Here is a 15,939-nt window from a genome sequence, read left to right on the forward strand (position 1 = left end):
GCCTGGAATCTGCCAAGCAGCCTCTGGAGTGGTTGAGGACGATCTCTCTAGTCCGGTACTACCGCCACTGCCGTCCCAAACGGGTCTCCCAGGATTTAATCCACTGCGCCAACCGGGCTCCGGCAGTTGTGAAGTTAAGAGACCCCAGTTCCTGCAGTTCGGCAAACCGGGCACCACAGGCCAAACCTTCTCTCGGCCCCACACGTCTCCACCAGCAGCGCAGGGAGCTTCAGGAATAGGTAAGGGGGCGGGTGAGACAGAGGCCGCACTCAGTCCCTCCCAGGCCAGCCCAGCTGGGGAGGGTGGCCAGCCCCCAGGCTCACCCGCGGACCCTGTCACTGCAAGGCTTCCGGGGGCCGTGTGGGCCAGCTTATGTCTGTGGTTGGATGGCCTCCTCGTATCCCGGCTCTCCGTCGGCTTCAGATCTCCACCCCTGCAAACACCGCTGTGCCCTGTAGTCCGTCATCCGGTGCCGGCACAGCTCTGGTTTCCAGGTCTTCAGGGTTTCCGCTTGTCCACACCGCTGGGCCTCAGATGGACAGTGGGATAGTCTCAGCGCCCGAGTCTGCTGGGGCCGCTTATTCAGGCCAGGCCCCGTCGGCCACGAGGCCCGCACTCGCAGCTTCCAGCAGCAAGTCGCCCGCTAAATTTTAAGCTTATTCTCTCCGCTCCCACTCCTCATAGTCTGTGCCCAGCGCGACCGTCTTCCGATCAGGCTGCATCTGCAGGCAGGATGTTGTCTGGATGCAGAATAAGGTGAGGATTATGAAGTGGCTGGCGGAGCTTCAATGCTACGTGGCCATCTTGGTCGACAGCTTGGCCACGCCCTCACCACGGTGCCAGGATGAAAAGCTGATACAACAATTTGTGTGTCATCAGTATAGGAAGTAATGGAGAGGCCAAAGGATTTGACTAGTGAAGCCAACTCAGTCATCCTGTGTCCCCTCCCTAGGGGGTCATATGGGCAACAGCAGAGAAGTGTACATCTGGAGGAAAAGAAGGGAGCATACTAAGTAGAAGTTTCACTAGACGTACCTCTGAAAATTCTCATGAGCTTTTTAATTCCTCAGTGACTGAAACTAGAGGCTACCAATAGTGAGTAAGCTGAGAACAGCATATATTTCAACTCTATGAGACGGGAAGTTATTCTGTATCAATCAGATATAATATTCATCTCCAGCACAGGCCACCGAAGCCTTAAGTTTTGTGGTCCCTTGTAGGTTGTAAAAACGTTCCTCACTACAGATATTCACAATTTTACACTGAAATGTAGCATTAAGGAACTGTAACGCAATGTTCTTAAAACGTGTACATTTAAAGTTACTAAATTCATGTGTGAATACCGTGATACAGGGTTCATGATTCAGTACCGAGAATTTTAGCTTTTTTAATACAAGTCACCTTGTAGCCAGTGACAGCCGTGAGTGTGCACCGAGGACTAACACGAAAAGGTGTAAACCATATTTTTCTTCTTTATGCCACCACGGTAATAATTACATCTGAAACACACCTAATATAAGGAGCTAAGGGTATTTGCAGTGGTATGTTATTGCCCCTGTAAATATTTTTTTTGTCTAAACGGCCTAGGTAATGTTTATTTCTGACGGTACCCAACACATAGCTACATTTAACACATCTCTATCCTCGACAGCTCACAGCACTTACATATCTTTGTGGAACTTGTAAAGGGGGTCTTAATAGTTTAACTACAAAAACAAAGATGGAGCTGAGAAACATGGTAGCAGTAGGAAGAGGAATGGGAAGACTAATGATGACTGACCGCCCCTATTCAGTTTCAATAAAAACGTTTCAATAAAAGTTATTTGTAACTTATTTATGTCGCTGGATTTGACCAATACTTCTTGACGCCTTTTTAGCATGTATGTGACCACCCCTTTAAACAGCAGGATTGCCAAACTTTAATTGGGAATAATAATTTTCTTGATATAATATATCAAATGCATCTGAAGAAGGGGCTTTTAAGACACCATCTCTGTGCTTCTTACCTTTATCTCATGAAAAGTATAACACCACAGAATTAATGAACTTTAGCTTATCTTTATTCAGTGTAACTAAGACTGTAAATTATATTACAGAGAAAGCTAAGTGGCTCAAGCATTTTTGTACTTTGCTGTAATTGTTTTCTTCTCTAGAACGATAAGCACATGAAAAGACTGATCACAAGGCATGGTTTTAAATGGTTATACAAACGTTTTGTGGAAGCACATTGATTGCGGGATTACAACAGCAACTGGTACAATCACAACACAAGTTAAAGCTAGCATTTCACAAAGGGTACTAACAAACAAAATGAGTGTCAGACTTTGCTTTTTTTTATAAGGAACTATACCATTTGAAACCTCATTTTGGAATCAGCCTCGCATGCTTACCAGTCCACCCTTGTAGATTTTCTTTTGTAACGTCTGCCTTGTGTCTGAGAAGGACTCTGACAGATTCCAGGTGACCCAAGGAGACAGCAAGGTGCAATGGGGTCCTGCCTCGTGGATCGAGTGCTTCAATGTCCTATGAAGTAGAGAACAATGGCAAAGATGCATTAAAGGTAGAAAGACTGACTAGGTCGCTACAGGTCATTGTATTCCTGCTGGTCCAAGTGCCATATACTATGAAAAATAGTATTTCACTTCCTTATAAGTTTGAATGTAAACATTTAAGTGTGCATAGGTTTTAATACAAAGTGATGGCATAAAAATCCTTATTGCGGATTGAAGATGTCAATTTCTCCAGCATTAGCCCTCCTCAACCTTATTTCAATGACTCTCGGATGTTTTCACACGTCTGTGCTTAGCTGCCCAACACATCAATGTATTATTATGAAACTTTACTTTAGTGGAAACTACAAATGGGGTCCTATCCATTTGCACTACTTTTTCTGAGTATACAACACTACAATCCCTCCCAGTTCACTTAGGGATATATGGTGCCAACATTGGCAACCTGCCCACTTTTCCTTCTACCTGAAATGACAACATAAATTTATATTTAAGGAAAGAAGAAAGTAAACTCTATGGAAACACAGAACTGAGTAGATCTAAGATTGAACCAGCTCAATTAGCTTTTAGTGCTTATCTTTACCGAAGCAAACAAGCAGCTCTTTTAGAAGACCTACCTTCACTGTGGGACTCAAAACACTTTCAAACATAAGGGTGGAGCTACTCACTGCAAGTTCAAACGGTCAGACATGCATGCTTATCCTACCCAACCTCTTCAATGGCTTTGTACCATTGCTGCAAAGTACTGCTAAACAATTAGAAACAGTTTGCTTGTATTGAAGGACAAAGGAATGGTCAAGCACACCCACTGTAATCAAGCTCTCAATTATCTTCCAAAAGATTACACATTATCTGTGGTTTATCACTGGAGGAGTTTCAGGAAGATCTGCCTGGATAGGGAGGGATAGCGCCGCAGTTGCCATCAGGCACCACGTTCTAGAGACTAGCACTTCCCCTCCCCACCTGCCTCGAGCTGGAGCGCTACAGGGGTGGAAGACCTACTGCATGGGGATACTGAAGGGTGGTGCCATTTGCTCTGTACACAAAGCAGCTTCTTTGCACAAAAGTATGAAAACGAAGGGGGCAGACACATGAGAACGCAACAATTGCTTTGTCTTTAAATTTCTATCTATCATGACTTGAAAGTTAATTATGTTTCATAGTTGTTAACGTATTGCACCAATTACTCCTGTTGGACTTGATTAATTGAAATTTATGTGCAGAGACTATGGTGGGGTCATAAAACATGGATATGTAACGTTGAGCCGAACGCCTGTAATATGCCTATGTAATACTAAAATAAACCTCAATAAAAAAAGGTTAGCAAAAAAAACCAAATCTGTAGTGTACCACAACAATCTGCTACATCACGTTCTTCGCGAACAATCACTTGGTTATGCTGGTTCAAATTCTTTCAAACTACAAAAAAAGATCACATATCAAGGCAGTAGCCACTTTAATCCATCTAAGAATACAGAAAGAAACTGGGATTAGGCCTCTATTCGGCCACTATCTTGCATTTAGCAACAAGCTGTCTGCTAATTTGCCACATAACCTTCAAAGGATGCAAAAGAAGTGATTGTCTCAAGGCTTCAATGACTGAGATTACACTCTTGCAGCAGGTAGACCCCCCCCCACCCCCTCTCCACGTCGCTAAAACCCAGCTGACCAGCATCATATGTCCTGCCCATTCTGCTTCTACCAGACATTCACACTTATAATGAATGTTGTCACTAAAAACCCTTCCATCACTCTATCTCCTAGGATTTCAACACAGGGCCCTCATCAAATAGATATATAAGACTGCTCTGTTCCACAACGTGGCAATGACACACCACCAAAACTATTGCAATACAATACATGCAAGGTTCTTGAAAAAGACTCCTCCCTTATGAATGCCTGTAAGCATTTTGAAACCGCTGTAAAGTGATTAATTTTATATATACACTTCAAATAAAATAAGTATATAATTGTTCTGGTAGAAAGTTGATATTTTGTCTTGTCCAGCTAAACCCATAGTAGACATTTCATTAAATAGGCTCATTTCGGCCTTTACATTCATATCGAACTATATTTCATTCTCAAAACTATTATTTATCTTTAAAAAGCTTTTGTAATACTTACTTTGTAATGCAAGTTGTGATTTATCCCATAGCTTCACAAAGATAAATTAATAACAAAGATATAAAAAGCATGAACATGCTTGCGAAAGATGACATTTCTGTCAAACTATTGTGTTACACAGCCTCTAGCCAGACATCAAGGTCACTGTACGTTTAGGAATGTTATCTTACTTGTGTCTCTCATTTACTGTCCTTTCACCTCTCTATGATTTCATTAGTCTGACAAATCCAAACCAGGCATAAAACTGACCGTTTGTGTCTAAATTAGACACAAACTAATTCCAGAGTCCAGTGGCCCCAGCCCAAACGTGACAAAAGGGACCGCACGATTTGGGGAAACATATACGAAGCATGCTTTGAAAAGAACTGCAAATGTGCACCCCTGCTGAGCCAACGAATCTGCTGATTCTGTTGCTCCTCTTAACTAATACCCGACCAACTCATACTTTTTACTTTGAATATGACATGTCAATCTCAAACCTTGACACCCAACCTCAGTACCATCATATCGCTAATGGTACATGTTTAGTTCATAAATTATTTGCATGGGTTGTTAAAAATGACAAAGTGTACTAATGCCACAAGGTTCGGTTGCACTATATGAAAATGACAATATCCAAACAAAAGGTTACCCTTGAAGTGCCACGCCGTAGGTAAAATTCGCTTTTATTTATAAAGGCTGCAAGCAAGCAGGATGGGTCAAAATATCAAAATTAATACAGGCCATACGCGTTTCGGGATGAACCCTTCGTCAGTGGCAGATGCAGGAAAACAGAGCAGTGAAATGCAGTCCGTTTTAACTTGTAACCTGTTGTGTTGGGCACGTAGGCAGCACCAACACTTACGAGGGGCACTCAAATGTACTTCGGGGCACTCAAATGTACTTCGGGGCACACGGGCACTTAAAGAACCACAGGAGCGTGTTAACTACTTGGGTTCTGCCTCCGTCGTCGACTGACTGACGTGAGCGCGTCCTAATACTTTTATTGACTAAAGGTCACATGACAAGCACGCTCTAAACGTGCTCATGTCATGGTATCGCGACATTACATTCCTCCCCAACAAGGATCAAACACAAATAAAACAATCAATCAAACATCGTATCAGTAAAGTCCAGAACAGGGCACAGCACAGTTCAGACCCAACCGGGTTACACTTAGTTAACCATACAGGCAGGCCCGGTTCTAGCGGGTGGGCCCGGCCCACCCAAAGATGAGCCTGGCCCACCCAAACAGGAGCCTTGGCCCTCGCAGTGAGGGCTTGAAGGCAGGCGCAACGCGCAGGTCGTGTGTGTCAGCCCGGGGAGACAGCTTCCCGGGCGCACACACACACAGACAGTTTAAGATTATCGCAGCCGCACCAAAGTACTTAACAGGTCTTTAAAAGACCATTAGCATGTTAATTAGGCTTTGTTTACTTTTTTCACCCCTTCATCTCTGCATGGTGAAAGGGGACAAATCCTCTATGCAGCGCAGCGGAAAAGTGGTCTGTTTATTCCTAGTCACCCCCTGACCCCTGCAGCTGCTTATCACATAAGACTGTGACACAAAATATAACTAATGGAGTAGGTAAGAGAATGTGTTACAAAAAAAAATCTTTTTAAAATCTGCACAGGCCCAGCAGGACGCATACTTCGTATGTGCTTCATTTAAACAGTTATTATCATTTCATCATAGCCGATGCTGGTCAACAATAAAACAATACAAAATGGCAATGTCCAGATAAAGTTGGTGATTAATGATCCTGCTTTAGAGCAATCGTTTGTCTGTTAGTATTTTTTTAATGCAGACGCACTGTATTTTATGTGGATAGCTCAGTGGGTTACTGCCTTTGTCACAGAGATCCTTGTGTTACTTCAGAAGTTACAATCCTAACAAAAGGCAGTGAACAATGAACTGCCACCAAAGAGCTGCAAACAAACATGAATGGTATAATTAGAACTTCGCTTTTTTTGTTTTGTGATATAGTTAGAACTTCCCTAGTCTTTTCATTATTCTAATGTTGCTAAAATGAGTATGTTTGGGCAGATATACATTTTTATCAGTAAAGCTGACCCCCATGGAATACTCTTTAAATCCTAAGGTTGTGTTTCCCCAGACCAAACCCTCTTAAAATATACTACACCAGAATGGATGACCTATGATTCCTACTACACCTTGTAATCCTCATTGGCTTATGTGACATTCCCTGTAGACTGATTTACATACCTGCATGATTCATTGTCTCTGTAAGTGTGTGCGTGGTGTAAAGTACTGACACACACTACATTGATATGAGCAGCGTTATACAACAAATTAAATGCATATGAGAGAGGGGATACGTAAACATGAGGGGCGCTGGTGGAGGGTGCCAGTGAGGGAATCCGAGGAGGAGGTAGTGGGAGGGGCTATGGAGCGATGAGGGGCACTGTTGGAGGATGACCGTGAGGGAATCCGAGGAAGAGGTCATGGGGTGGAGGGGGAAGCTAGGGAGAGATGAGGGGCACTGGTAGAGGGTGGTAGTGAGGGAGTCTAAGGAGGAGGTCATGAGGGGGATGGGCTACAGAGAGATGAGGGGCGCTGGTGGAGGGTGGCAGTGAGGGAATCCGAAGAGGAGGTCATGAGGTGGAGGGGGAGCTAGGGAGAGATGAGGGGCACCGGTGGATAGTGGTATTGAGGGAGTCTGATGAGGAGGTCATGAGGGGGAGGGGCTACAGAGAGACGAGGGGCACTGGGGGAGGGTGGCAGTGAGGGAATCCGAGGAGGAGGTCATAAAGGGGAGGGGCTATGGGGAGATGAGGGGCACTTGTGGCGTGTGGCAGTGAGGGAATCCGAGGAAGAGGTCAATAGGGGGGCATGGACGGATGAGGTACACTGTTGGAAGGTGGTAGTAAAGGTATTTATGAAGAAAGAGGTTTTTGGTGCAGCGCCCAAAAAGACTTTTGCATCAGCGCTGAAGCCGGCCCTGTCATGGCCTTTCTGTTTTTGTTTATTTAATTAGCAGTCGGGCCATATGGGCCACTGTGGAACATACTTTAAAGTGCGTGCTAATTATATTTATTGCTCTATTCAATGTTTTAAGTATGAAGGTGATTTTACTAATGTTTTTACCGGGAGATGGTGCCTGACATGGAGCGGGGCCCAAGGTCATCTTTGAGATACGGTGCACTGCAGAGGAATAGTGGCTAATCAAGCTTGTAAGGGAGTGCGTTGAAGAGTCCGTGGTCAGGTGGAGGTAGTAATGAAGAGGGATTCTCCCTGAAGGCTCACACAGAGGGAGCCCGAGAAGTGTCACTTGCCTGATACTCCCACCTCAGAAACCTCCTCTTCCCATCAAAGGAACATTACATAGAAAAAACACTTTTTGTGAGTGATAACATTAAAAAGAGATTTGGAAAAGAGTGAGTTTTACTGGGCCTTGTAAGACTAAGAAGAGGTAAAGGAGGGCCCTGAAGCAGGCCTGCCTAGACATATATGCGACAAATCGAGCCCGCCGTGGCCCACCCAAATGCGTCCTTGGCCCACCCAATTAAAAATTCCTGGAGCCGGGCCTGCATACAGGTAGGAACAGTCTTACGTTAGATAGTCTTTCAGGGGACGCGATGGTTCAGGATTTCCCCGTAACTGGTACTGAGACAGACCTCGCCCAGAGGATGGGATTGCCTCAGCTTCCGGGACACTTTCGCACCGGCCTTACTCCAACTGAGTCGGACATCTCTCCCCCTCCGCACCACAAACGCCATTAGGCCAGGAATCATCCAGGCTGCCAATATCACGTTCTTCTTCTGCAGGGACCAACTCCCGGGGTCCCTGGTGTTCATCTGCAGATCCCGCTGGACTGGCAGGCGAGGTCTCCAGCTCAGGATGAAACCTCTTGAAATGTGACACATTGCGGGCTACAGTCTCCCGCCCTCGAGCAGCAATGATCCTGGTCCCTTTAGCTTTGACCACAGTCCAGGGCATTTTCTCATAAGGCAATTAGAATTTACCAGTGGAGAAGAGATTCTTGAGCAGCACCAAGTCCCCTTCTTCAATCCTTCTCGTTTGGGCACCCCGCCGACAACTTGCTTGAGCACAGGCCTTTCTACGCCTCGCATCAATTTGAGGGTCATCAGGGTCCTGCGGTTGCCATTGAGGATGATGAGGTATGGAATCAGTGACTACTCGCCCCATCAAGAGGTGAACAGGGGCTACCCCAGTGGTGGTGTGAGGAGTTTGCTGATAACTGCGAAGAAACGTGAACAGGGCCAGCTCTAAGGACTGTTTCTTGTCATGGGCGATTCGGATGACCTTGTTCAGAGTTCTCATGAACCGTTCGGCATCACCATTGGCCTGAGGCCAGCGAGGAGTGATGCCACCGTGTCGGACACCAAGGGCCGTGAGATATGCAGCCAGTTCTTGTCCCTGAAAGGGTGGCCCATTATCAGTACGCAATTCTTGTATCAGTCCATGGGCAGCCATTATCTTCTCTATTTTTGGTATCACTTCCGTAGCACTGGGAGATGAAACAATTTCAACCTCGGGGTATTTGGAATAATCGTCAATGGCCACCAGAGTGTGACGCCCGTCGGGCAGACTACCAAAATCCATGCTGACACAGCACCACGGTGACCTTGGCCGAGGCTCTACGATGACGGGCGCAGGAGGAGGCAAGTCTCCCGTGACTTGACATGACAAACACGACCGGACAGTGTTCTCTACCAACTCATCCATCAAGGGGAACCACACCTTGGTTCTAAGTCGTGATTTGGTTTTTACCATGCCTTGATGCCCCACATGGGCTAATTCCACACACCTGTCCATCAATGACATGGGGGGAATAACCAACCGGTGCTCTCTCAACAGACAGCCCATCGGGTCCTCAGTGAGTTCATCCTTCACGTGGTGCAGGCTTTCCATAATCCGCTGAGCCGGAGGCGTTAGAATTTTCCATTCCTTTTTGGCTTTGTGCCAATTTCCGTTTTGCAGTAGCCTTTTGGCTGTTTGTAAGCACTCATCCTTTGTAGTGGCTTCGGCTAGATCTCGCATGGACAGGGGGATTGGGCATGACCGAGCTGTTATGCATTTCACATATTCTTCAGTGTCAGCAGCATCCTCCATCTCCTTATCAGTAGCGGCCCTCGGATGTGAGTATGGATAATCCGCGGGATTGCGAGATCCGGGTTGGTACTCTACTTTACAATTGTAGTCCTGAAGTTGTAGCATCCATTTCTCAATCCATGGCGGAGGCTTTGCGGATGTTCCTGCAAATAGGGCTACCAGAGGTTTGTGATCTGTCGTAACTACAAATGGCTTTCCGTATACATATAAGTGGAAATGGCGACACCCCCAATGGATTGCGATCGCCTCTTTCTCTATTTGAGAGTATCTCTGCTCTGTCTCAGTGAGGGATTGGCTTGCAAATGCAACAGGGGCCCAGTCTTCCTCCCGACGCCTTCGCTGCAGGAGCACCACACCTAGGCCCATCAGGCCTGCATCCACAGCGATTTGGGTCATCATCTCAGGGTCAAAGAAGGCTAACTTTGTTGCTTCCGAGAGGGCATTTTTGATGTCCTGGAATGCTTTGTCTTGATTCGGCCCCCACTTCCACGGGACAGATTCTTTGGTAAGCTCCCGTAGTGGTAATATCAGGGTAGTAAGGTCTCTGATGAACCTCCCGCAATAATTTATAATGCCAAGGATACTACGCACTTCCGTCACGCTGGTAGGGGCGGCAGTGTCTTTTATGTCCCACACCTTCTCGGGATCCGGGTTTACTCCCTCCGTGGAGAAGGTATAACCAAAGAATTTGAGTTTTTTCTTCAGGAACTCACACTTCTCTCTATGTAATGTAATGTAAGACCAGCATCTCACAGCCGTCGCAGCACTTGTGTGAGACGAGAGTTGTGCTCCGGTAACGATTTGGCGTGTACCATAATGTCATCACTTACATTAATTACCCCCGGGATGTCCATGATCAACTCTTGTATAACATTTTGGAACATTTCTGCAGCGCTTGATACTCCAAAACTCAGTCGAGTGTAGCGTTGCAACCCCCACATGGGTTGAGAATGTAGTGATATTTCGTAATGCTTCGTCAAGAACCAGTTGGTGGTATCCTGACCGTAGGTCGAGTTTGGAGAACCAGCAGGCTCCCGCCATCTCTCCAATGAGGTCATCGATTGTCGGAGTGATGTGGCGCTCACGTTTGATCGCTACATTTGGTAGGCGCATATCAACACAAATCCTCAAGTCGCCAGGCTGCTTTGGTTTCCGCGTGACCACTATCGGGGAAACCCAGGGTGTGGGCCCGGTGACCTTCTCGATGATTCCAGCGGCCTCCAATTTCTTTAGTTCCTCTTCAACTTGGGGCCTCAGGTGGAATGCTATCCGGTGATGTCGTAGGACGACGGGTTGAACCGTGGGATCCACATTCAGAGGGACTTCTTTCCCCTTGAACCTTCCAATGCCCTCAAATACTTCCGAAAATTTCTCCAGCCGGTGTTGTATGGACTCATGATGTACACTGAGGGCGAATGTCACTACCCCTAGGTCTTCTGCAGCACGACACCCTAGGAGCATACCTTGGCCATCTTCCGTGACGTACACGTTGGTGTTGACAGTCCGCTCTCCATGGGCTAGCGGCGTCTTGAAGCGCCCCAGGATCTTCAGAGGGGTGTCTTGGCCATATGTGAACACCGTGATGGCTGACGGCTGTAGCGGGGGTGCATGCCCTAATGTCCGATATAGTGCGGCGGCCATGATGTTGATAGTGGCCCCAGTGTCTACTATGGCCATGACTTCTTGAGCCCCTACAAGAATGTTGCACTGCGGCAAGCGTCGCACTTTGCGGGTGGTGTTACCAATCATGTGCACCTTGTGGACTACCCGCTCTTCCTCTTCATCGTCGTCCATATCACTTGGTGTTTTGTTTCCCTCCGGTATTGTGTTGACCATCTGTCACGGCCGGCGGTATTTCTTGGCTCTGCATACCTTCTCAAAATGGTTAAACCGCCCACGTCCGGAGCATCTTTTTCCTTTTGCTGGGCACTCAGTTGACAGGTGTGGTGGTCCGCCACAGTATCCACACATTTTAGCCGTCCATGCCGTTGCGGTGCGGGATCCTTTCTTGTTCCACCGCGTCACAGGCTTGGTTGTCACGGCGTTGACCGGTTCCGTCTTCACGGGGGCTTGGAGGGCCGCCTCCATATAGGCCGCTCGGGCTTTCTACAGCTCTTTGGTGCGCCCCAGGGTTAGAATGTCCGCTAGGGACTTGCCAGACTCTTCCAGGATGCGTTCTCGAAGTTTTGCGGAGGCACACCCCTGAATTACTTGACCCTTATCTCTTCCGTTTCGTACTGAAACCCGCACGTCGAGGCAAGATTTTTAAGCCTCGCATGATACGTGTCCAAGGATTCATCTGGGAGCTGTCGAGCATGTCTGAAGATGAATCTCTCATTGTTCTGGTTAGCCATTGTCTCGAAGTGCCCATTAAGCGCATTGATCAGTGTGTGGTGGCTCTTGGGTGTGGCTTCCACAAGCGTTTTGGCAATGTTGTGTATGTCTTTTCCTCCTAAGTGCAATAGCATTGCTCTTTCCTGGTCTTTGTGTACTTTGGTAGCCTCAAAGAAGATTAGCAGGCGAGCGACCCAATCCTTCCATTTGGGTGCGAGGGAAGATGGCGACCCTTCCACTATGAAGGGCTCTATTGGAGGTATTTGCGACATGTTTCGGGTTCAGGATCCCTCAATAGTGTCTTGGTGGTAGTGTCCAGAGCGTTCCCAGCACGTGGCACTGCGCGGGACTTTGCACTCCTCTCCCCTTGGGCACTCCGGGGACCTCACTGCGGCGGGTCAGACGCACCGGGCTGGTGCATGTACTTGTGAGATGCTTTTCTGTCGGGGATGCGCTGGCGTATTGGTGTTAGCACCTGGGGCAATGCCTCCTTATGCAGCACTTCCCGTAGAGTAGCCTGTCTCCCTACTCCGTGAGCTGCGTTCCTGGTGCGGTGCTGGCTGTGGCCTAGCAGCGGCAGCCTCTCTGTGCTGTGGAACAGGGCGAGTTGAAGGGGCAGGGCTTTGTATGAGGCTTCCTCCGTTGTTACTGGCCAAGGTCTCTGCAGAGGCCTGCCGATTTCCCCCACCACGTGGCTGCCTTATTACCAGCAGGGAAGCGTGCGCACCACGCGCTGTTCTCTGTGGGGCGCCAATATCGCCTGCAGCATCCTACAGCCTTCCGTGTTCCAGGGCCGTTGTGTACCGCCGCCGTCAGCAGCGCCACGCGGGCGGTGACACGCACACGGCCCGTAGCAGCAACCACACGGCGGGCGGCTTCTTCAAGCGGGGCGCGGCAGCAATCTCACCTCCACGGCAGTCCCGATTACCGGCGACCGCACACACCAGGGGCTCCACGCAGGTCTCCAGGCGCTCGGATTGGACCGCGCCGGTCGTCGTGGCACGAGCGCCGCGAGCAGCAGGACATGCTCGCTGCCGCCTCACCGAGGTGCGAGGGCACGCCAACCCTCATCGCCAATTGTTGTGTTGGGCGCGTAGGCAGAACCAACACTTACGAGGGGCACTCAAATGTACTTCGGGGCACACGGGCACTAAAAGAACAACAGGAGCCAGTATGCTTGTTAACTACTTGGGTTCTGCCTCCGTCGTCGACTGACTCATGTGAGCGCGTCCCAATACTTTTATTGACTAACGGTCACATGACAAGCACGCTCTAAACGTGCTCATGTCGTCACGGTATAGCGACATTACATACCCCCACCCCAGTGGGCGTGGCCAAACGCGCGTAGCCTCGTGGTTACTGCAGTCCGCTTCAGTATTCCTCAAGTGAGGCTTCTTTGTAGTCCGATCAATGAGTGATTTCAACCCCCAGTGGGTTACAAGTTAAAACGGACTGCCTTTCACTGCTCTGTTTTCCTGCATCTGCCACTGACGAAGGGTTCATCCCGAAATGCGTATGGCCTGTATTTTGAAGTTTTGGCCCATCCTGCTTGCTTGTAGCCTTTATAAATAAAAGCGAATTTTACCTACGGCGTGGCACTTCAAAGGTAACCTTTTGTTTGGATTATGAAAATGACAAGTCAATAAATAAACATCTTTCTTGTAGTCTTTGTGCCTGCTTGATTGTATCCAAAGAGCGAGGCTGTGTGAGAAATCCAGCTAAAGCCCTTAGTATTCCTAGCTCTGCTTTTTAGGTAAAACTTGAAGTCAGTGTGCATGCTCTGTCGCCTGGCAATGATCTACTGTGTCCGGAAAAAAATTCTTTTAAAAAAAAGGGGGCCTTTAGCCCACCGATTACTTAGCATTTATTGGCATCATTTGCTGCCTTCTAATTTGAGAGTGCATGCATGTGTTACTTCCTTTGCTTTATGTGGAGCAGGGACCAAGTACAGATTGATTTCTCTTAATTAGTGTCCGTTCACTGTTTAAGCTGCGATTGAGGTACTATTTCTTCTATTTTTTGGCATTTTTATAGAGTGCAAACTTTTTTAAAAAAAAACATTTTTATTTGTATTTTATCATAACTCAACAATACAATCATGTTATCAGCAGTTCGCACACCCTTCACTCCCACCCACCACCCTCCCCACTTTACATCGCTACTAAGTTCCACGCCGATCCGACCCAAAGTCCAAAGTGCAGTGGTGCAATTGTCTCTTGTTTTCGGACTCTGAAGCCTCCAGTGTGTACTCATACAGGCACGTATCTTACTACTATTCAGATCTCCCTCAGAGCCCCCCATCCAATCCGTGGTAGTATCTCCATTTGCCCCAAACCTTACGGAACTTCTTCGGGCATCCCCTCGCTTTGTAAGTGACCCTCTCAGCGGCCATGTATATGTCTAACCCTCTCCTCCATTCATCCAACCCTGGTGGTTACGGTGCTCCCCAATACTTAGCTACGTCCCTTTTTGCCACCACTAGTGCCAGAACCAGAAAGATCAGTAGGGGGACGTGCTAGGTCTACGTCATTTGTCATGCCTAGGAGGGCCAGCCTGGGCTCAGGTCGGAGAGGGGTCTCCAGCACCTCACCCAATTCCTTGAAAACTTTACTCCAATAATCTTGAGTCTTGCTGCATGCCCATATGATGTGATAGAAGTCCCCTTCCGTGTCTCTGCATCGAAGGCACATTGTGTCCTCTGTCCTACCCATTCTGTGTAGCCGCACTCTGTCGTAATACGTTCTGTGAAGCACGTTAAATTGGATGAGTCGCAGCCGGGAATTAATTGCCACCTCCCTGGGATGCATTAACACCACGTCCCAGTCAATATCCTCCATGTCTCCCACCTCAGTCTCCCACGTCCTCCTAAGCTTGGCCAAGTCATCCAGCATGTTATTTGTTAAAGTTTTATATGTGAGTGATACCGCCTTCTCCTGGATTTGCTCCTGCAGGAGCCGTCCCTCTAAGGGTGCGTATTCCGGGAGCTCGCCTGACTGTATTTTTTGGGCTCGCCAAGCATGTCTCAGCTGCGCATATTTGAAGAACTGCGTGCGATGCAATCCAATATCCGATCTCAGAGCCATGAATGATTTCAGTTCCCCCCTGGCTACTATGTCCCCCAAGGTGGAGATACCTATATCGCCCCACCTCTGGAAGCCTTTTAATTTGTTCAGTTCTGTTAGCCACATACAGTGCCAGATCGGCGTCTGTCGTGTGGGTTTCGTCCCCCACCCCGTGCGGTTCATCGCCTTATTCCAGAGTTGCAAAGTAATTCCCGTAAGCAGGGAGGAGCTGCCCCCGCCTGGCGCCCCCGTATAGGTAGTACATCAACGGCCTAGGTGACATCCTATGTCTTTCAAGGGCATAAGTGGGGTGGTCTGCCTGCGCATGTAGCCAATCGTTGATTGGGGCTATATGTTCCGCCCAGTAGTATGCTTCCAGATTCGGGAGTGAAATCCCTCTGCTATACTGATGTCTCTGAAGAGTGTTCAGTGCCACTCTGGGTTGTTTACCCAGCCAGAGGAAGGACCTCAACTCCGCATGTATTCTCGTGAACACTTTTTGTGGGAGTGGATAATACTCGTTCTGCAGGGCGTATAAAAACTTGGGTAAAGTGATCATCTTGAACATGGCTGCCCGACCCAATAGTGTGAGTGGGAGCTGCCTCCAGCAGGTCGTGTCCGCTATGAAATTCAATATTATTCATTCTAGGTTCTGTCGATAGGACAGCTGTCGATAAAGGGTGACATACACTCCAAGATACTTAAAGCCCTCTACTGTCGTCAACAGAAGTCCCGGAAGGTCCGGCCACTCTCCCCGCCCCTTAGGGTCATAAAGGATCGATTTATGCCAGTTGATCTGGTAACCCGCGTAGTTTCCATAGCGTTCCAGTTC

General features: G+C 47.9%; 1 protein-coding gene across 1 annotated transcript in view; it reads right to left on the reverse strand.

Annotated features, from left to right (window-relative positions):
- ANKRD13A (ankyrin repeat domain 13A) overlaps positions 1-15,939 on the reverse strand; it is a 482,945-nt gene that overhangs the window by 436,303 nt on the left and 30,703 nt on the right. Inside the window, exon 2 of the mRNA XM_078667340.1 lies at positions 2,391-2,523. Within this exon, the coding sequence (XP_078523466.1) occupies positions 2,391-2,523 (133 nt within the window). The remainder of the gene's footprint in view (positions 1-2,390; positions 2,524-15,939) is intronic.

Source organism: Lissotriton helveticus, chromosome 11 (assembly GCF_964261635.1).
Source record: "Lissotriton helveticus chromosome 11, aLisHel1.1, whole genome shotgun sequence".
NCBI classification, from domain to species: Eukaryota; Metazoa; Chordata; class Amphibia; order Caudata; family Salamandridae; genus Lissotriton; species Lissotriton helveticus.